Consider the following 22560-nt stretch of genomic DNA (forward strand, 5'->3'; position numbering starts at 1 on the left):
TTTTTTTTTTTCAAAATAATTTTTATTAAGATTTTCCAACGAGTACAATGTATGGAGCAGATTACAAGGTACACGTTAGTAAGATCACCAGTATACATTGTGTAATCATATTAAAGATCATAAGCACTTTAACATACTAAATCTACTAACCCGGATACAATGGTCCTTAATATCAATGAAGATTTATGGGCTTTCTTTGTCCATCTAAAGTAGTTCGCGACAGCACCTTGCCTACACCAGCACCCTACATGGGATCTTGCTGTGCTAGTGAGGCAGTGCACCATCTAATGTCTTACTATGGTTTTTATTGTAATAATTCTCTAAAAACTGCTTGCTTTATCCTCTTTGTTTTGTATACCAATCTTTCCAGCATTTCCATTGTTTGTCAAAAGCTACGCAAGAGTTCTTGACTGTTGTATATCAGATATGAATCATTCCAACCCCCAAACGTACCCTATTTTCCACCCATTAACTTGAGACGACACCGGGTTGGACTAACAAAGGCCGTAGCGGCCTACTTTACTTTAAATAACAAATAAACCAATAAAATTCTGTATGCATATAAAACTTCTGTTATAAAACACTATCTGGCATTGGTCTGTGCAGGCACTTTTTTAAACCTCTAAAACAAATAACCAACTGGCACTGCGGTCCCTCTCCAAGTGTAATATTAGGCCTCAAGCCGACAAGCAGACTCAGAGACAAACACTGTCCGCAGTGCCCCATAACACTTTCCGTCTAACCTTAGTTGTCCAGAAACCACCATCAGGACCCATCCAGCGATAGTTCCTGAACTTTAGTTTTGCCATATCTCCTTCCCCTGCACAGACCAACACCTGCCTCCACCACGACATCCACAGTTCAGCACCTGTCATGAGAAAAGAAAATAACACACAAATGCAAACCATGCACAAAAACCACAGCACCAATAAAGGGAGGGTGGGTGGGAACTTTTCCCCTGACCTTCTGTTAAACTCCCATGATGCACCGGGAGTATAAATCAACTCTGCCCTAGCCCATCCCCCTCTGCACCTAAGTCCCTCCTCTTGCCTTTCCATTCTTCCCTGTTAACCCAGTCATGCCCGCCCTGCGCCTATTTCTTTCTGTCTTTTGCTGCGGGGTCCCTTCCTAATGGCTAAAAGTCTTTCATAATGATAATTTAGGTTTACTTGGATGACAACTTCTGAAGGGTTAGGAACAAAAATGTTACGCCAATGTCTAGCAATAACTCATTTTGATGTTGTCAATATGTGGATGACTACAGTACGGTAATTTGGTGGATATTCTTCAATACCCAAATGAAGAATTGCTAATGCAGGTGCAGAAGGTCTTATGATACCTTTGATTTCCGCTACTATACCAAAAATCTTTGTCCAATAGCTGGTTAGGTTTTTGCAGTTACATAATTTGTGAAAGATAGAACCTGTGTTTCCACAGTCCCTCCAACAAAGCGAGGACTGGGATGGGTACATTTTTGCAAATTGTTGCTGGGTCCTATACCATCTCGCCAATACTTTTTGGGTTAATTCACAGTGGTTTATACAGTGAGAGGCAGTATAGTTGTATTTTAACATTGCTAACCACTGTTTTTGTTCAAAGTTCTGACCTAAATCTTCCTCCCATGCTACCATAGGTGGGGTTTTAGTCAATTCTTGTTTAGTTGTAGTGTGTTATAAAAGAGACATATTCCTATGTTTCCGGTGACAAATAAAGCTTCCAAATCTTAGACTGTACCTTAATTAAGGGAGGTGGATATTTATGTACAAATGATACAACTTAAGAACAAGGGTCCAAAGGACAGGCGAAAAGGACGCCTAGAACGGTGGGGTCAGGTACGGTATCAGGTACCAATTGTCCAACACTGTGGGAATTCTAGTGTTCTCATAAAGCACACAGAGATCTAAACGATAGATCTTAGTGATGTTTTTCACTGCTGAATACATGCGATGAAGTCAGATTGTATAGATGTGCGCAGTGTCATCTAACATAAACTCTGCCGATAGGAGAGGATATGGTTTTAGCCTAGTTCCCTGTAAGATCTGATCTATAAACCTTATTCCTGCCCTCTTCCAAACCGGATGCTTGGGGACCTAAGCCAGGTCTGGATAGTTTCGCCAAATGGGGGTACAACGCATATAACCAGTTACTCCTAATGTATTTTTTTATTTTTTTTCCTTAACAGTTGAGCTGTGGGAGAGTTAAATGGTATATTAGGGAATCCCATTTCCATATGGGACAGAGCTGTATAAACTTCATCCTGATCCATCAATAGTCTCCTTGAGGGGTCCCTGTTTGTCGCTAGATCCCATCCCATAAAGTGTTGTAATTGGGCCACAAAATAGTACATTTGTAGGTGCGGAACAGCCATGCCATCCCGATCCTTAGGGTATTGTAAGGTAGTCAGTTTTATGCATGCCACCCCATCTTTCCAGATAAGGGCTCTGAATTGTGAGTCAATCCGCCGGAACCAATACTACAGTATCCAGACCGGGGCGTTGTGCAGGATATACAGCAGTTGTGGTGCCCAAATCATCTTAGTGAGCCCAGGCACCGAAAGTGGAAGCTTGCTCCAACTAGCTTGTTTTTGTTGGAATTTGCGCAGTAGTGGCTTAAGATTCAGCGCAATATATTCGCTTGGATCCCCAGTCACCACTATTCCCAAATATTTGAAAGAGGTAACTACAGGTATGTGTGAAAGATCCACCAACAGCGGTCCTGGCAAGGGGTCTAATGGTAAGAAAGCGGACTTATGCCAGTTAATGGCGAAGCCAGACAACTGACCAGATTGGTCAATCAATGCCATGACTGCTCTCAGGGACTCACCGGTGTCACCCAAGTATAGCAGTGTGTCATCAGCGTATAGTGAGATTTTTTTCCTCGTGATGTCCCCGCCACAAACCCACAATGTTAGGAGATTCCCTCACTCTAGCTGCCAGAGGTTCCCATGCAAGGGCAAAAAGCCGGGGCGACAATGGGCACCCCTGTCGCGTGCCCCCGAACAAAGGAAATGCCTCAGAGAGGGTGTTGTTAATCATCACCCTGGCTGTGGGGGCCTTATACAGCAATTGTACCCAGGAGATGAATGTATCTCCCAATCCAAAACATCGTAACACCTCCCACAAATACTTCCATTCCATGCTGTCAAATGCCTTGGCAGCGTCGAGGGAAAAAACAGCTCTGTTATTGGGGTTGTCAACTGGAATTTAGATATTAAGAAATAGTCTATGGATATTCAATGATGTGGATCTAGTGGGAATAAAGCCGGGCAGGCTGTCTGCACCTGGGGACTTGTTATTCCCCAGTTGCGCCACTGCCAACGAAAGTTCCTCCAAAGTTATTGGTATGTTAAGTGCGTTCTGATCCTGCTGTGATGAATCGGAAATGAGCACTGGCCCAAAAATTGGTCCAGTTCCTTATTCGTGGGGTGGACTTTAGATGTGTATAAGTCCCTGAAAAAGTCAGAGAATACCTCAGGGACTCGACTCTGATCTTTGATTGTGTCTCTTGCTGCATTCCGTATAAATTCAATGTGTGTATTGTCCTGCTGGGCTCTAGCAATCACTGCAAGCAAATGACCAGTATTTTCCCCTTCATTTAAATATTTTTGTTGGAGAAAGAAGCGTTTGTTCTCTGCAGCTGATATGGAAACCTGTCTGTATAGGACCTGTGCCTCTTGCCATTTACACTCTGAATCAGGGTAAGGGTCAGAGATATATTTTTCTTCCTGCATCACTAGGTGCTCCCATTCTTTGGTATTTGTTTTAATGGAGGTGATTTGCCTAATGATCAGCCCTCTCAGATGGGCCTTCAAGGTATCCCAAATCACCATAGATATTGCCGAGCCTCGATTAATCTCCAGGAACTCCCGAAGGGCCCCAGGAGACGGATCAGGCTCTGGGAAGATTGCAAGCCAAAACAGGCTTACCTTCAACAACTTGCATCTGGGACTAGGGATAGTGTTGACTCGTGCGCATATGAGAGAGTGGTCTGATATATTGCATGGCGCATACACCACTGAGGTGGTAAGAGAGTGCACCAGGCTATTTCCCAAACACAGATCAATTGTAGACAAACATTTATAGTAACAGGAATAGCATTGAACCGTTGGTTTTAGGTCCCTCCACACATCTTGCAAACCACTTTCCATCAGGAACCTAGCAAAGGGGGAAGGCCCCCCCCCCCCCCCCCGTGGGAGGTTACCACCAGTCCCAGCTTTAAATTTGTCTATGTGTATGTCCATAACATTATTATACTCTCCCAGCGCCCATACTGGTAAGTTTGGGTGCAATGCTATGAATCGTGCTAGGCAATTCAGGCTTTCAAACGAGAAGGGCGGAGGAACATAAATATTAGCAATAATACAGTTTAAACCTGCCAGTTTACAAAGCAAAAAGATGTACTTTCCCTGATCATCAATCAGGGATTGTTGTAGCTGAAAAGGTACATGATGTGAAATAAGTATGCTGACTCCCCTGGAGTAGGCTGTGTGAGTGGAGTGAAACTTAGTGGGATACCCATGAATTTTAAGTGTAGAAATAGTAACAGGCTGAAGGTGGGTTTCCTACAAGCATACCACAGAGGGTTTATGCCCTTTTATAGTTGAAAAAAAGCCACTCTCTTCCCTCCATCCCCCAGCCCCCTCACATTCCATGACACCAGAGTAGTTTCAGTGGCCATTAACCTCCCTGGCGGTACGATTATTTTGGATTTTAGGTGCTAAAAGCGGTACCATTATTTTGCATGAAAATTTGGCGTTTTATATTGTAGTCCTGCAATTCTTAGGAATAACTCTCTTAAATCTGTCCAAACCAGAGTCTAGCAGACATCCCGGGTATGATAAAGTTTGAAAAATTAAATCATAAATTATAATATAATAAATAATTATAAATAATTGTACCAAATAATAATATAACAATAATAAAAATTATTCAATAATGTAATCAAATCAAAAACACTGAAATTTGCTCAGTTGCAGAATTGTCACTGTCATTACTTTCCAGTATTTGATGACGGATCTCCCCACAAATCGCTATCCCTCAATTCTGCGAGTGATTCTAATTTATTATCGCTGTTTTCTAGCTGGTCTAAAATCATTTTTGATGTACAGTGACAGTTTTGGTTGCTATGGACAATCTCCAGTTTCCAGGCATAAAGAACAGTTTTTATTATATAAAACTGCATGCAGGACACTGGGCAGACCACTAGGGACAACGGGGATGTGAAATATTTACATACAGCAATGTAATCTGTAAGATTACATTATACTGTATGTTTACTGTTTGTTTCACTTTTTGAATTTGGCGCCGATCTCCGTGCCCGTGCGTCGCAACGCTCGCAGGGCACGGAGATCGGCGGTGTGATGCATCGAGCGAGACACGGCTCGCTCGTACAGCGGGGAGACAACGCTGGATCCGAAGGAGAAGGTAAGTAAACCTCCTCCTGGATCCAGCGACGCTGTCCCGAGTCTGACTCGGGGATACCGCTCTTGGTATAAAAAATCCACCCCGAGTCAGACTCGGGAATACCGTCAGGGGGGTTAAAGTGGTTGTAAACCCTTACAACACACTTTGACCTACAGGTAAGCCTAGATTAGGTCCAAGAAATATCTCCTAAACCTACACGATTTAGGAGATATTTGCCGAAAGACAGGCACTGCTGTCTACGGCGCATGCGCCGTAGACAACGGCGAGCAAGGTGCACAGAGCGCCGCATCGTCAACGACGAAGATGCCGCGCGTGTCAGCTCCCGTGCGCATGCGCGGAGCAGCGAGACCCCACCGAGAAGATGGATGCGCTGGACTACAGGGGACAGCAGTGACATCGCTGGCTCCTGTGTCAGGTAGACATGTGCAAAAGGAAAAAATGTGTTTAGTTTCGTTTCGTTTTAATTCGTTAATTAATTAATTTTGTTTAGTTATATTCGTTAAATTCGTTAAATTCGTTTTCATATTTCATTTAGTTTTATACCAAATTTGAAAAATTGGTCACATTTGAAAATATTTCTACCGAATTCGAAATGATTTCAACATGATTCGAAATTATTTCAACTGAATTCGAAACTATTTCAGCCGGATTCTAAAATATTTAGCAACCCGAATTTAGGGCCATGTATCTTGGGGTCACTTGGTGCTAGAAACCCCAAATTTGGATATGTTGTAGTGCTAATTCTATTGTGTTCGCATACCAAATTTGGTGTTTCTAGCTATAAGTGACCCCGAGATATGTGGCCCCAAATTCGGGTCGCAAAATGTAATTCTCTGCTGCACAAAAGTGCTTGACATTTTGTGACCCGAATTTGGGGCCACATATCTCGGGGTCACTTGGTGCTAGAAACCCCAAATTTGGAAATGTTATAGTGTTAGTTCTATTGTTGTTGCATACCAAATTTTGTGTTTCTAGCTATAAGTGACCCCGAGATATGTGGCCCCAAATTCGGGTCGCAAAATGTCATTCTCTGCTGCAGAAAAGTACTTTCATATTGCCCATATCTGGGGTCGCTTGGTGGCAGGTGACGTGGCAAGTGGACAATCCACAACTTGGTCACATGGCACTCATGGCCGGTCACGTGGCACTCGTGTCAGGTCATGTGGCACTCATGTCAGGCCACGTGGCACTCGTGGCCGGTCACGTGGCAAGTGGACAAATACAATACACAACTTTTGGCAAGTGGACAATGGCATACAGCATATGCACTTGCCTTGCGATCATCATCTGTGACTTATTCAATCAGGCATGCTGACAACTTCATTGATACCATAAATATAAATTAAATAAGATGTGTGTGTTTTTTTTGCACTGGTACACTGCAAGTATGAAAACTTGATGTGACAGATATATATATAAGTAAGTATAAGTAACTAACCATCTTCCAAAATTTCTAATTCAAATCGAAAAGATTAGAACAGAATAGAAAAAAAAAATTTAATAGAATAAAATAGAAAGAATATACAACCATCTTCTGAAATTCTAATTTGAATAGAATAAATTAGAATTTTCGAATAGTATGAATTCAAATTTATAAATGAATTAATTTTAAATTTGGATAGAAAAGATTCTAATACCAAATTTGGTATGCAAAAACAGTAGAACTAGCACTACAACACATCCAAATTTGGGGTTTCTAGCTCCAAGTGACCCCGAGTTATGGGGCCCCAAAGTTGGGTCGCAAAATGTCAAGCACTTTTCTGAAGCAGAGAATGACATTTTGTGACCCAACTTTGGGGCCACGTATCTCGGGGTCACTTGGTGCTAGAAACCCCAAATTTGGATATGTTATAGTGCTAATTCTATTGTGTTCACATACCAAATTTGGTATTAGAATCTTTTCTATCCAAATTTAAAATTAATTCATTTAAAAATTTGAATTCATACTATTCGAAAATTCTAATTTATTCTATTCAAATTAGAATTTCAGAAGATGGTTGTATATTCTTTCTATTTTATTCTATTAAATTTTTTTTTTTTCTATTCTGTTCTAATCTTTTCGATTTGGACGATGCATAGTAGTCCATTATGCTTTGCCTTTGCAGGGAATGAAAGAGGAAGTAAACTCTTCAGTAAACTCTTCAGTAAACCTCTTTAAGTGACAGAGTTGTATATAACTGTTCGGAGCTAGTACAAATACAGGCATACAGTAAGCAGCCCACCCTCCCCCCAACCATTGCAGACATAAAAGATGTATACTCAGTCCGGGGATTGGGGAGTATTGGATCTGTGATTCTCGAGACATAGATCTCCATAAGGGTTAGCAGTGTTCAAGAAAGCAAAAATTACACTATGCCTGCTGCCAGCAGGATGCAGACTAGAGAGTGGAACCTCAACTTTCATTAACCAGAGAGAAAGGTTCCAGCATAACAGCAAAAACAGAAAAAAAATAATGAATAACAGAAAAAAGGGAGGGGGAAAACAAAAGGCTTCACATCCTGACAAAAATACAGGAGCACAGTTCCCTTGGGTTTGTCCTCACAGGACTGTTGTAAGGGGGGACCCCAGTGTCTCAGTTCAGCTGATCCAAAGGGACTTGCAGATCCGAGTCATCTGTGGAGTGTGGTAAAAGCAAAAGTGTTTCATAACTTTCCACCTTACTGGAGGAAAAATGGAAAGGTGGTCAAATTTCCTCCTTCCTGCCACCAGGAAGGGCATGACAGCTGGAGCAGCAAACAAAAAAGGGCTGCAGGAGAAGACAATCAAAAAAGTTAGGTAGAGTATAGTCAATCCCTGGAAGTTGCAGCTTTCTGAAGGGTATGCTCTGCTCAATCCAACCAGTGAGATGCATTAGCAGGGTTGTCAAAGAATTGCGTCTCCCCATTTGCTGCGACTCTGAGCTTGGCCGGGTACAGCATGGCGTATGCGACATCATATTTTCGGAGGCGCTTTTCATAAGATCACCTTTGGTTCTGGCCTGGGTCAGGGTAGCATCACGGTCTTTGTAGTTCAGCATTTTAAACAAAAATGGCCGCGGAGGTTCTCCGGGCTTAGACGGCCTGGGTGGGACTCGGTGGGCCCTCTCCACTGTAAACATGGGGGAGAAGGTGTCTTTGCCAAAGGTGACGAGCAGCCAGTTCTCTATAAATGCCACCGGGTTCTTTCCCTCTGCCCTCTCGGGTATGCCCACTGCACGGACGTTATTACCTCTTTGCTTGTTCTCTATATCTTCTAAGCGGGCAGAGTGACCAGTGATGGCTGATTGCATATGGCGCATTTCCCTCTGTAATGGTGCCACATCCACATTACTTACTCTGTCTTCTAGGGCAGCTGTGCGGTCCCGCAACTTCTGCATATCCTGTTTGACTAGATTTAATTCCAGCTTAACCCCTTTGATCTCTGTGGTTAATGTGGTAATGGACATGTTACAAGAAGTAACTGCAGTGAATATGTCTCTGAGGGTAGGCTCTGGGGCATGTGTCTCCTGGCTTGGTGTAGCTGCGCCATTACTGACAGGGCCTAGTGTACTCACTGTGTCCCATGCAGATGCATCTGCGATGTCCTCAGGCCAGCCATTCTCCGGAGCGCCAGGGTCATTGTTGGGCTCTGCGGAGTCCAGGAGAGGGGGTGGAAACCTGGAGGGGGTGTTTTTCCACATGGCCCCACTGAACATCCTCATAGCTGCTTCTTTGGCTGACCACTGTGACTGGGCGCCATCTTGCCCGCCATGCTCTGCTGCCTGCATGAGGTCTTTACCTCCTCTGCGGGACATGTCTATGTGCTGGAACGCGGCAAAGAGGCTACCACTGGATCGGGGATTGTGTGGAGAGTGTTCTGGTGTGCTGTGGTGGCAGAACAGGTATATCAGGATGCGTCAATCAGATAGCAGCACAGAGTCTCGGCGGAGCTCTCTCTCCACGCTGCCTACTCCATTCGCTGCAAGCCACGCCCCATCGTCATTTTTTATTTACAGCACAGGGAGGAGGGCAGTGTTGAGACAATATCTGGGGAAATGCAGAGAATGGTTTAACCCCTTCCCTACTGGGCAGCTGGAATAACTAACAAACCAACCTGCGTACATACCCTGGCTTGGCTTCCTTTGTCTGTTCACTGGGTGCTGCCATCATAAAGGAGATCTGAGGGGACAATATGCAGGAGTGGGGCCAGGCTGCCTCAAAGGAGTGATGAGCAGTGCCCGGAATGAGGGAGCAGCCAAGTGAGGGGAAGCATGCAGATGGAACAAAGAAGGATGGAAAGTCAGCAAAACAAGATGGGTTCAATAGAGCACATAACTACTGAACATCTAGAGCAGTGGTGGTCAACTTGAAAATTATACAGGGCCTCAAGTGCAGCCACTGACACGTTAAAAATGTTGCAAAATTGTGGTGAGGTTCATTGCATCCAGTTATGCAATCATTGCACAGTGAATGAGGTGTAATACACTTCAACTTCAATGTCTGTAATGTTGGTCTTTCTGATTTTTTTGCAGTGTAGCACAATGCACACTGAAGAGAAAGTGGGAGTGAAATAAGCCCTATTATTGGTGTCAGTTTTAACAATGATAACCCAGAGAATTGGTGTCAGAGGATGTAATACTAACCCCCAGCATTGTCAACAGCTGTAACAATAACCTTCAGCATTTGTGTCAGTAGGACCAATAATAAACCCCAGCATTGGTCATCAGAGGCCACCATATTAATCCTCACATTGGTGTCTGTGACCACAGTAATAACCCCCAACATTGGTGTCAATACTATTAACCTCAGATGATGGTCAGTGGTGGTTTTGTTAACCCCTCCCCCCACTTCCTTCTCCAACAGTGCTCAGTTGCAGTGCTTTTTCATACCCACATTGGTGGCAGTGTTAACATCCTTCCTCAAATTTGTGGTTAATGGCAGTGTTTTTAAACTGCATTAGGGGTCAGTGGTGGTGAAATTGGACCTCTAGAAGGCGAGTTATTTACCTAATCACACACTCCTGCACCACTATTTTGCTTTCCCCATTGAGGCTAGGACTTTATGTGTACTGGCAGGCAGAGATCACTTATCTAACGCGATAGTTCACACATGTGATGCTCGCCATGCATTGCTCCCCCATATGAAAACACTGTATCCAGGGCAGCTGCGCCTCCTGTCCCTTCTCCCTTTTGTCCCACCTCTTGATCTTAACATACAGTACATCTGAAAATTATCAAATTAGAGAACCAGTATAAGGACTTAAAATAAGTTCTGTGGTAGGTAAGGACACACTTTATTAGTGACCTCCCAATGGACAGATATAACAGCTACTTTCAAACAAAAAAGTAGGTGCTAATTAAACTACATACATCCTAAAGTAAATATGTAAAAGCTAATAAAGATTAATCCCACTATAATAATCACTATTGTGCAATACCAAAACACGCACAACAAAATGCACAGCAAATTGCACAAAAAATTCCACAAAGATGCTGTGAAAAAAAAAAAACTTTCATTAATGCCAGCATTCTATCAGTGATAACTTACATTTCAAAGATTCAAAAATATAACATTCAAGTAAAAGAGGAAGCATTCTTACAAGTTGCTATGGAAAACACGTAGCATTTTTTATGCTTTCAGTGTTTGAGTCTAAAAAAATAAAACCCAATGAATTATAGCAGAAAACAAGCTTTTTTTGTCAAGAAAATATACACATTTGCAGGCAAATATAAAAAATAATCTAAAATTTAGTCAGGAATTTTAAGCAGTCTGATTAAATAAAGGACATGATTCCATACCTCGACACTTTAAACCCTTCTTATAAATTCCAAGTATCTGAAAAGAAAAACACAATCTATTAAAGAGTGTCATAGTATCATATAATTTCAGCTTCTATCAATGAAACTTTAATTGTAGGTTGTTATGAACCATGAATTCTTGAATATTAAAATTACTCTAAATAATGCATGTAATAGCAACTGCATACAAACAACACTAAATATGTCTTTATTTGAGCTCTGTATTTTCTTTAATAGCCATTATGCAGACTTTGTTTTACATATTTTCTCTCTTGTCTATTGAGGACACAGGAATCCTTAAAACTTTGGTTTATGCTACCATCTACAGTAGTACTGGACACTTGCAAACAAAAATAAACTGTAGGTCAACTCTGGGTTTTATTGCTCCCATGACCACCATGCTTCATTTTTTTGCCAGCGTCCTATAAAGATGGATATCTTTTCTTCAGCTCTGCTGATCCTAGACTTAAAAGGGTAATTCCACCTTTGTGAATAAAATAAAATATTAAAAACAGCATATACAACTGTTACACAAGCCATATTGAAATGTAATGTTATTAAAAATGACCTTTCATTTTCAATCATGCAATATGGTAACCTGTGGGACTTGTGTGCACAGCTGGTATGCAGATCTTCCCCAAAAATGTAATTTCCTGCTAGTGTGATTGGCTCACTAAATTTCACAGAAGTCTTCACTAAGATACAAGTAAAATTCCAGGCATGCTTTAAAATATTAATTATAGCTTTAGTGAAATATTCCCTTATGCCGCGTACACACGAGCGGAAAGTCTGACAGAAAAAGTCCAACGGGAGCTTTTCATCGTATATTCCGATCGTATGTATGCCCTATTGGACTATTTACGTCGAAAATTCTGACGGACCTAGAAATAGAACATGTTCTAAATATTTCCAACGGAACCAATTCCTATCAGGAAAACTGCTCGTCTGTATGCTGTTCCGACTGACCAAAAATTGCGCATGCTCTGAAGCAAGTACGAGACGGAAGCGCTCAGTGTGGTAAAACTAGCGTTCATAATGGAGCTAGCACATTCCTCACGCAGCAAATTCTGTGATCTTTTGATGCAGAACATTCTTTTGTTCTTTGTAATGTCAAATCCAGACATTTAAAACAATCTACTGAGCTGGCCAGAACCAACTCTTGAGGGAGTTTATTCCACTTTTTACAGCTCTTACTATGAAGAAGTCCTTCCATATTTGGAGGTAAATCTCCAGATATAAAAAGTGCCCCCTTGTCCTGTGATGACATTAAAATTAATTTAATTTAATTAATTTAAACTCTACAGCAAGTTCACTATATGAACTACTTATATATTTATACATGTCAATCATCATATCCACCCCCAATCTCCTCTTCTCGAGAGAGAATAAATTCAGTTTAGCTAATCTTTCCTCAAAGCCAAGCTTCTCCCACTTTCCCTATATCCTTTTTGTGAACTGGTGCGGAAAAATGAACTGCATATTCTAGATGACAGACATAATAATGGTTTGCACAGGAGCAAAATAATCTCTCTCTCTCTCTCTCTGCATGACCAACCCACTTACAAGGAAAGTACTCTCAAACCTCATAGTTACATTTATGTTGTTGGATATTCTACAAGACCTTGGTCTCTCCCCCTTAGTCCACCTTCCTTCCTCTCTATTCATGCCCCCCTTTATTTCTACCTCTTGTTTACGGTCATTACACACACTTGTCTGAAGTATACTGCTTAAATAGGACCTTCAGTCATTCTTTTCAACTTTCCATCTATCAAATCTTCTGTCCTTGTTGTTTTAACTTTGTATAGTAAAACATTTTTTCTGCCAGTAAATAACTTATACAGCCCACTTCCTTTTTCTTATCTGGTCATTAGCCTAGGCACAGCGCTCTCTCTCTCTCTCACTCTTGTGATAGTTTGCCAGGAAGGAAGGGGGGTGAGTCATAAGATGGCCAATGAAAGCTGCAAGGTTGCAGAGCTGGAGGTTTGCCTCTGTGTACAGTGGTGTGAAAAAGTGTTTGCCCCCTTCCTCATTTCCTGTTCCTTTGCATGTTTGTCACACTTAAGTGTTTTGGAACATCAAACCAATTTAAACAATAGTCAAGGACAACACAAGTAAACACAAAATGCAATTTGTAAATGAAGGTGTTTATTATTAAAGGTGAAAAAAAATCCAAACCATCATGGCCCTGTGTGAAAAAGTGATTGCCCCCTAAACCTAATAACTGGTTGGGCCACCCTTAGCAGCAACAACTGCAACCAAGCGTTTGCGATAACGTGCAATGAGGCTTTTACAGCGTCCTGGAGGAATTTTGGCCCACTCATCTTTGCAGAATTGTCCTAATTCAGTTACATTAGAGGGTTTTCGAGCGTGAACGGCCTTTTTAAGGTCATACCACAACATCTCAATAGGATTCAGGTCAGGACTTTGGCTAGGCCACTCCAAAGTCTTCATTTTGTTTTTCTTCAGCCATTCGGTGGTGGACTTGCTGGTGTGTTTAGGATCATTGTCCTGCTGCAGAACCCAAGTTCGTTTCAGCTTGAGTACACGAACAGATGGTCGGACATTCTCCTTCAGGATCTCTTGGTAGACAGCAGAATTCATAGTTCCTTTTATCCCGGCAAGTCTTCCAGGTCCTGAAGCAGCAAAACAGCCCCAGACCATCACACTACCACCACCATATTTTATTGTTGGTATAAAGTTCTTTTTATGAAATGCAGTGTTCCTTCTACGCCAGATATACTTGGACACACACCTTCCAAAGAGTTCCACTTTTGTCTCATCGGTCCACAGAATGTTGTCCCAAAAGTCTTGGGGATCATCAAGATGTGTTGTGGAGAAATTGAGACGAGCTTTGATGTTCTTTTTGCTCAGCAGTGGTTTTCTCCTTGGAACTCTGCCATGCAGGCCATTTTTGCCCAGTCTTTTCCTGATGGTGGAGGCATGAACGCTGACCTTAACTGAGGCAAGTGAGGCCTGCAGTTCCTTGGACGTTGTTGTGGGGTCTTTTGTGACCTCTTGGATGAGTCGTCGCTGCGCTCTTGGGGTAATTTTGGGCGGCCGGCCACTCCTGGGAAGGTTCACCACTGTTCCATGTCTTCGCCATTTGTGGATAATGGCTCTCACTGTGGTTCGCTGGATTCCCAAAGCTTTGGAAATGGCTTTATAACCCTTTCCAGACTGATAGATCTCAATTACTTTCTTTCTCAATTGTTCCTGAATTTCTTTGGGTCTCGGCATGATGTGTAGCTTTTAAGGATCTTCTGGTGGACCTTACTGTGTCAAGCAGCTCCTATTTAGGTGATGCCTTGATTGTGAACAGGTGTGGCAATAATCAGGCCTGGGTGTGGCTATAGAAATTGAACTCAGGTGTGGACAACCACAGTTATAGTATGTTTTAACAAGGGGGGCAATCACTTTTTCACACAGGGCCATGATGGTTTGGATTTTTTTCACCTTTAATAATAAACACCTTCATTTACAAATTGCATTTTGTGTTTACTTGTGTTGTCCTTGACTATTGTTTAAATTGGTTTGATGTTCCGAAACACTTAAGTGTGACAAACATGCAAAGGAACAGGAAATGAGGAAGGGGGCAAACACTTTTTCACACCACTGTAAATCCAGGAAGTGAACAGGCAGAAGCTTCAGCTGCCCACAGCTAAAGTGGTTGCAGCCAGACTTAGTGGAGGGAGAATTCTGCAGCATATTTGGCAAATACAGTGTATATAAAATAATATCCATAGTGGTTGGAGGGAAGCTTCAGAATGGCATCAATGTTTGTATTATAAATTATGTGATCAGACTGCAGTTCCCCTTTAATCATGGCCTCCCACTTGGCCGGTTGTGACTAGGGATGAGCTTTGTGTCAAGTCAAACCCATGTTCGACTCGAACATCAGCTGTACGTCCGTTCGGCGAATTCCAAACATTATGGGCCATTCGTGCCAAATTCAAGTGGCGCATCACGGGTCATAATTCACTGCGGAATAGCAGTGCATTGCTAGCAGATGATTGGCCAAGCATGCACTATGACCCGCATGCTTTGGCCAACCACAGCTTGGAAAAAACAGGGAGCCAGGGTGGCTTTAGCCAGTAATGGCTCAGGGGGTTTAGTACACGCCCCACCCTATATAAAGCCTCCTGCACGGCGGCCTTGTGTAGTGTGTTGCGGCGGCGGAGAGAGATAGACAGAGAGACAGTGTGATTTCATTTCACTTGAAGCTGTTGCAAATACAGTCGGTGTATGGTGCCATCTGCACAGTGTACACCTAAAGCTATCCCAATTGCTGGTGTTCTGCTCATCCTATCCACAGGCAGCTGTAGCAATTACAGTCGGTGTATTGTGCCATCTACAAAGTGTGCGTCTAAAGCTACCCCAATTGCTGGTGTTCTGCTGATCCTATCCGCAGGCAGCTGTAGTAAATACAGTCGGTGTATTGTGCCCTCTGCACAGTGTGCGCCTAAAGGTACCCCAATTGCTGGTGTTCTGCTGATCCTATCCGCAGGCAGCTGTAGCAATTACAGTCAGTGTATTGTGTAATCTGGACAGTGTGCGCTTAAAGCTACCCCAATTGCTGGTGTTCTTCTGGTCCTATACCACAGGTAAGCAGCTGCAGTAATTACAGTCAGTGTACTATGTCATTTGCACAGTGTGCACATAAAGCTACCCCAATTGCTGGTGTTCTGCTGATCCTAAACCGCAGGCAGCTGCAGTAATTACAGTACATTCGGTGTACTGTGTCATCTGTACAGTGTGCACTTAAAGCTACCCCAATTGCTGGTGTTCTTCTGATCCTATATCACAGGCAGGCAGATGCAGTAATTACAGTTGGTGTATTCTGTCATCTGCACAGTGTACACCTAAAGCTACCCCAATTGCTGGTGTTCTGCTAATCCTATATGCAGGCAGCTGTAGCAATTACAGTCGGTGAATTGTGCCATCTGCACAGTGTACACCTAAAGCTACCCCAATTGCTGCTGTTCTGCTGATACTATACCGCAGGCAGGTGCAGTAATTACAGTCGGTGTACTGTGTCATCTGCACAGTGTGCACTCAAAGCTACCCCAATCGCTGGTGTTCTTCTGATCCTATACCAGAGGCAGGCAGCTGCAGTAATTACAGTTGGTGTATTGTGTCATCTGCACAGTGTGCGCCTAAAGCTACCCCAATTGCTGGTGTTCTTCTGATCCTATACCAGAGGCAGGCAACTGCAATAATTACAGTCGGTGTATTGTGTCATCTGCACAGTGTTTGCCTAAAGCTACCCCAATTGCTGGTGTTCTGCTGATCCTATACCACAGGCAGCTGCAGTAATTACAGTTGGTGTACTGTGTTATCTGCACAGTGTGCACATAAAGCTACCCCAATTGCTGGTGTTCTCATACTAATAATACTACAGGCAGGCAGTTGATTCTGCTAGCTGCAGTATATCAGTATATATGTCCCAGTTTTGTGCAGCTACATCTCCCTGCAGGCCATTAGTGTGTCTGGAAGGCCAACAATAAGAGGCAGACAGTCACAAGCCAATAAAAGAGGGCAAGCAGGCTCTGTGTCTAGAGACAACAGTGCAGGTCATGGACACGGTGCATCCTCATCAGCATGTGGCCATGGGACCGCTTGTCCTTATTTTCGGTAGCTGGATGTGTTGTGCCACAACATGCCGAAGACTTGGTAGAGTGGATGACCAAGCCATCCTTATCCTCCTCATCCTCTCTCACCCAGGCTCAGAGTATTGGCAAAGCAGCTGCCAACGTGGCCTCTTCCCTCAGCTCAATCAGTCACTCCTTCCCTAGCCCCACCATGTCCTACTGAGGAGTCCCCTGAAGCCTTTGAGCACAGTGTTGGGTACATGCTACATGAGGATGCCCAGTGTTTTGAAGTCTCAGATGATGATACCCAGCTAAAGGAAGGCAGTAACATGAGTCCAGAGAGAGGGGATGCCCAAGAAGGACAGCAATCTGGCAGTCATGTTCCCCCAGCTGCAGCATACTGCCAGGTTTGCTCCAGTGATGAGGAGGGAGGGGATGATGAGGTCACTGATTCCACGTGGGTGCCTGATAGGAGAGAGGAGGAGGCACATCTCCAACGAGGCAGGATGCCCTCCAGGGGCCAGCTTAAGGGCAGGACACCGACTGCATAACACCTCAGAGCTCTGCATGTGCAGGGCGTTACCTCTGCGCGTTATTCCAAAAGTTTTTTGGTGTGGGCCTTTTTTTAGACAAGTACATCAGATGCTATTTAAAACATATGTCTCAAGCATATCTCATGTGGCCTAAACATCAGCCGCTTGGGCATCACATGCTTGACCAGACATACGTCGACCTGCCATGCAGTTCATTGGCAAGTGTACCTAAAAGACCCACACCAAAGAACAAAGTGGACCTCTCCTTGCTCCTCAACAGCTGGGATCTCCAACCCCACTATACCTTCAGTCCTCTTTGAAACCTGCACTGAGAGGAATGAAGGTGTAGAGTTAGGTGTGTTACAGCCAAGTACTTGCGGGCACTCTGCTATCGGTATACTGACATCCGCTTGTACCAGACAAATTTCCCTGCCCCAGCTGCTGCACAGTCGAAAAAAGTTCACTCCCAGCCATCCACATGCCCACCGGTTGAATGCTAGCTTGGCTAAATTGCTAGCACTTCAACTGCTGCCTTTTCAGTTGGTAGATTCGGCCCCCTTCCGTGAGTTTACGGAATGTGTGGTTCCTCAGTGGCAACTCTCCTTGATCCACATTACAAGGGTAAGGTTGCAGACCTTATCTTGCAATCGCAGAGGGAGCAGAGGATGAAACATCTTTGGGAGGCCTTGCAAAAAGGTCTGTGCAATGCGTTCCCAGAGACTGGGAGGTTACAAATTCCTGGTCCTGGACATTGTGTTGCTGAGGCTTCGGTCAGTCTCTGAAGGAACGGGGAGAAGGTGTCCATCTGACTGATGCGTTCAGACAATTTTTTAGTCTGCAGCCCCAAGGTATGATCGGATCCAGCAACCATCGCCAGCGTTTGATTTACATGGTGCAGGAATACCTAGATTCAAGGTCAGACTTGGACACCTTTCCCACCGAAAATCCTATGGGTTACTGAGTCTTGAGGACAGATCACTGGCCAGAGCTTGCACAGTATGCAATTGAGCTACTGGCCTGTCCTGCATCCAGCATTCTTTCGGAACGCACCTTCAGTGCTGCTGGAGGCTTTGTAACTGATCACACGGTGCGCCTGTCCACCGACTCGGTTGATTGTCTGACCATCATAAAAATGAATCAGTCTTGGATCACCACCAGCTACCAAGCACCTGATGCCGATGTAATCGAATCGTTTTTTTTGTAAATGTCATATCCCTTCAAGACTGCCTATGATCCTCCTCAATGATCACGGTGATAGCTTGTAAGGACATTTTTGGTTCTGAGCGCCGCCACCAGTGGCTAAGGCCCAATTTTTCAGCCCCTGTGTAACAGGGGTGTGTAATTACAATTTTTGATGCAATATTTTGCAGGAGGATTCGTTGCTACGCTCAACTACAGTGGATGTAATGTTGTGGCACCAGCACCAGTGCCTAAGGCCCACTTTTTCAGCCCCTGTTTAACAGGGGTGTGTAATTACAATTGTTGATCCAATACTTTGCAGCAGGGCTCATTCCTGCTCTCCAACTAGAGTTTCTGTGAGGTGTTGCAGTGTTGTGGCACCAGTACCTAGGGCCCAATTTTTCTACCACTGTTCAACAATGGCATGTAACTACAATTCTGGATATAATAGTTCACAGCAGGGCGTTCCAGCGCCCACCAAGAGTCACTTTGAGGGCTTACAGTGTTGTGACAACACCAGCACCTTAGGCCCAAATTTCTGCAGAGCATATAGGGCAGGCCCCTACTTTCAAACATCCAACTTACAAACGTCTCCTACTTGCAAACGGAAGGAGACAACAGGAAAGTGAGATAAAATCTACCCCCGTAAGGGAAATTCTCTCCTGTAAGAGTTGATATGGGAAAAACATGTCTCCTCATCCTTGTTTTACTAAAAAACCCAAATTTTCAAAAAAACATTTGTCATTGGGACAGAAAGTGAGGTGAAATCTCCTGAAGAGGTGCACAGACAGAAAAAAAAATAAAAAATGTTACAGGGGTGATAACCATTCTCTATGTTTTCCAAAAAACGTAAAAATACATTTTTTGACTGGAGCTACACTTGTACCAGTGTACAAAATGTACAATTTTGAACTGGTACAAAATGTACCAGTTCAAAATTACATACAGATTCTACTTAAAACAACAGGGAAAAATAAAATAAAAATGTGATTACTTTTATTCCTATTACAAGGATTTGCAGAATCAGGGAGGCCATGCAGCGTAGGTTAGCTGAGGCATTCGGTCTGGAGTTCTCTGGGTCACTAGGGACAACATGATCCACAGTCACCTCCTCCCAGCCATGTACAAGTCCATGGGTTTCTTGGGGCTGTAAATGATCCCTAAAAGACTGCTGCTCAGTGCCAGGCTCCACCTCCAAGCTGACACAATCCTCCTCCTCCTCCTCCTCTTCCTGTGTGATCGGCGGGCCAGAAGGAACACTGTCTGGATAAAGGGGGCCTTGAGAGGTAAGGAAGTCCTCCTCTTCCTGCCTCTGTTCTGCGTCAAGTTCCCTGTCCATAATTCCATGCAGCGTGTGGTCCAACAGGTGGACAAGAGGGACAGTGTCACTGATGCATGCACTGTCACTGCTCACCCTCCTCATGGCCTCCTCAAATGGTGACAGGACAGTGCATGCATCCCTGATCATGGCCCACTGGTGTGGGGAAAAAAACAAGCTCCCCTGACCCTGTCCTGGTGCAGTCGCACAGGTACTCATTGATGTCCCTCTGCTGTGTGCAGCCGCTGCAGCATGACCAACGTTGAGTTCCACCTGGTGGGCATGTCACAGATTACAATAAAAAAAAAAGGGTAAATGTTATTTATTTTCAGTACATTGACCTTGGCCTTTCCTAGAGAGGCAGGCTCTGATTGTATGCTGGGAGACTATACATATTGTGAGCATGCTGAGCTCGGGGTCTTTTTTCCCAGAGTAAATTGGTCCAGCCTGGAGGGACACACTTTCCTCCCATCCGCTGCCATTATGTCTGTTGTCATGGGGGGCGTGGCCATGACCGGCATGTGAGAAGGACGCACTTCTCACAGCTCCCACTTGATCCGTTCACCGATCCTTCCCTGGCAGCCACAACACTGCTCTTTCCGGCTCCCCAGCTGGCAACCGACCCCCTGCACCTCCCGGACCCACCGCCGGCCCTCTGTACCCGAGGGAAAACCCGCAGAGGCCCGTTGGAGATGGCGGACTCCCAAGATGGCGCTGCAGCGTCGGCGGCCATGTCACAGCACACCCCGCGGCATGCGGACAAATCCAGAGAGGGAGGTAGCAGGAGAGCTCTAAAGACACAGGGTAAGGAACAGTACCGGGATATTCTGTATTATGCCCAAAAGCTGCAGGGCCCTGTACAGCGGAGGAGACACAGGAGGGAGAGAATGACCTGTTTACACAAGCAGACTGGGGACATGATACCGGCAGTAATCCGGGCAACTCTATGGAGGATGCAGCTCCTCCACCCTATCCCCTCTCCCCCCCTCATAACAGATACAGCGGAGCCTCCTGAACAACCCACGCTGGCTGCTATATTGAAGGCTGTTCATGTATGTACGGCATCGGTGAATGATATGAAAGAGCAATTTGGGAGCTTGAGGGAAGAAGTCTCACTTCTCAGACAAGATTTGCAAAAACTTAGAGAGAGGGCGACGGCGGTGGAGAGCAGAGTGAGTGATATAGAGGATAAGCTACCCCCCCTTGCTAGTGAGGCCAGGGCAGCGCACCTCATGGCACAAGACATATACAACAGAGCCGAGCACACGGAAAATCGCTTACGCAGAAACAATGTCCGCATTGTAGGTCTACCTGAGAAGTCAGAGGGTAAGGACCCCACATTATTCGTGGAAAACTGGCTGGTGGATATCTTTGGCCGTGATTTCCTTCTCCCCATTCTTTACAGTGGAGAGGGCCCACAGAGTGCTGGGCAGACCCCCCCCCCCACAGGGTGCCCCCCCCCAGGTCCATGCTGGCCAAGATGCTACACTACAGGGACAGAGAGGCGATCCTGAAATGTGCAAGGGAACGTGAAAACGTCAAATTCAATGGGGTCAGGGTTTCATTCTACCCGGACTTTTCAGCTGAAGTTCAGCGGGCCAGGGCAAAGTTCGGGGAGGTGAAGAAACGCCTGAGAGCTCTGCAACTGCCATATGCCATGCTTTACCCAGCCAAGTTACGTGTGACAGCGGAAGGACATGCACAATTCTTTGAGTCGGCTAAAGATGCAGCAGCCTGGTTGGATCACAATGAGAAAGCCCTGCGACATCACAGGGTGCATGCTGCTGGTGATCACTGCTGACATCGCTGTGAAGGTATGCAACCACTAAAACAGTTAAGGCCCGATAGATTGCCTAGGCGCATGCTGTGCATTCCTTCGTGGGGACTCTCTTTTGTTTGACCTACCTTCTTTTGATGGCCCTACATCATCTTGGGGGGCTCCCCCCCCCCACTCCGTTTCTTCTTTCCTTTATTTTTCCCTACTGCCGGGGAAAGCTGTGATTTAATTACAGAGTGAGGATCTTATCTGTGACTTTCAATTCTAAGACCACCCTTTTCTCTATACGTTTTCTTTTTTCGGGGCAGTATTTTTCATTTTTTTTGGGACAATGCTGGACCCCAAAGTTGGCCGCCAGTTAGGCCGTACTGTAACAAACAAGTTTGCCCTGTTGGCTGAGTTGGTCTGGAGACCTGAATCTGTGCAGACTATTTGGCGGCATTACGTTGAAGGTGATTTTGGGGAGTCATCGACCCCCCACGCCGCCTGTGACAGTTCCAATGTGCCTTATTACAAAATGCAGTATGGATCATCATGCAGTCCGAATAACTTTACTAGTTTGCTTAATGGAAGTCCTGAGGACATGACGTTTTACCCGATTTCTACCTTCCCCACCCCTAAGGGCTACCTACTACTAGGGGGGTTTGGGGGCCCTGCCTGGCTTACACTCTTCCCTCCATGATGGCGGGTGTAGCAGTAGTTTCATGCAATATTAGGGGCCTGAACTCCCCTCTTAAGCACACCATGATATTTACTTGTTTAAAGAAGTTTTACCCTGCTGTTCTATGTCTACAGGAGATGCACCTTACTGGTGCCACCAGGGGCTGTCTGAGATATCCGTGGATTGGCTGGGCGTACCACTCCACTCACACCTCCTTTTCCCGGGGGGTGAGTGTGGTGGTACATAGGTCCCTGGATTATCAGGAATATGCCTCCAAAATAGATTCAGAAGGGAGATTTGTTTTTACATTGTCGTATTGGTCTTTT

At 44.6% G+C, this 22560-nt stretch overlaps 1 protein-coding gene across 1 annotated transcript in view; it reads right to left on the reverse strand.

The window, feature by feature from the left end:
* The window catches only part of RASGRP2 (RAS guanyl releasing protein 2), a 1719722-nt gene that overhangs the window by 284915 nt on the left and 1412247 nt on the right, over window positions 1-22560 (reverse strand). Inside the window, exon 14 of the mRNA XM_077457736.1 lies at window positions 11179-11215. Within this exon, the coding sequence (XP_077313862.1) occupies window positions 11179-11215 (37 nt within the window). The remainder of the gene's footprint in view (window positions 1-11178; window positions 11216-22560) is intronic.

Source organism: Lithobates pipiens, unplaced genomic scaffold, assembly GCF_037356315.1.
Source record: "Lithobates pipiens isolate NorthernLeopardFrog02 unplaced genomic scaffold, aLitPip1_a1.2 Scaffold_10, whole genome shotgun sequence".
NCBI lineage: Eukaryota > Metazoa > Chordata > Amphibia > Anura > Ranidae > Lithobates > Lithobates pipiens.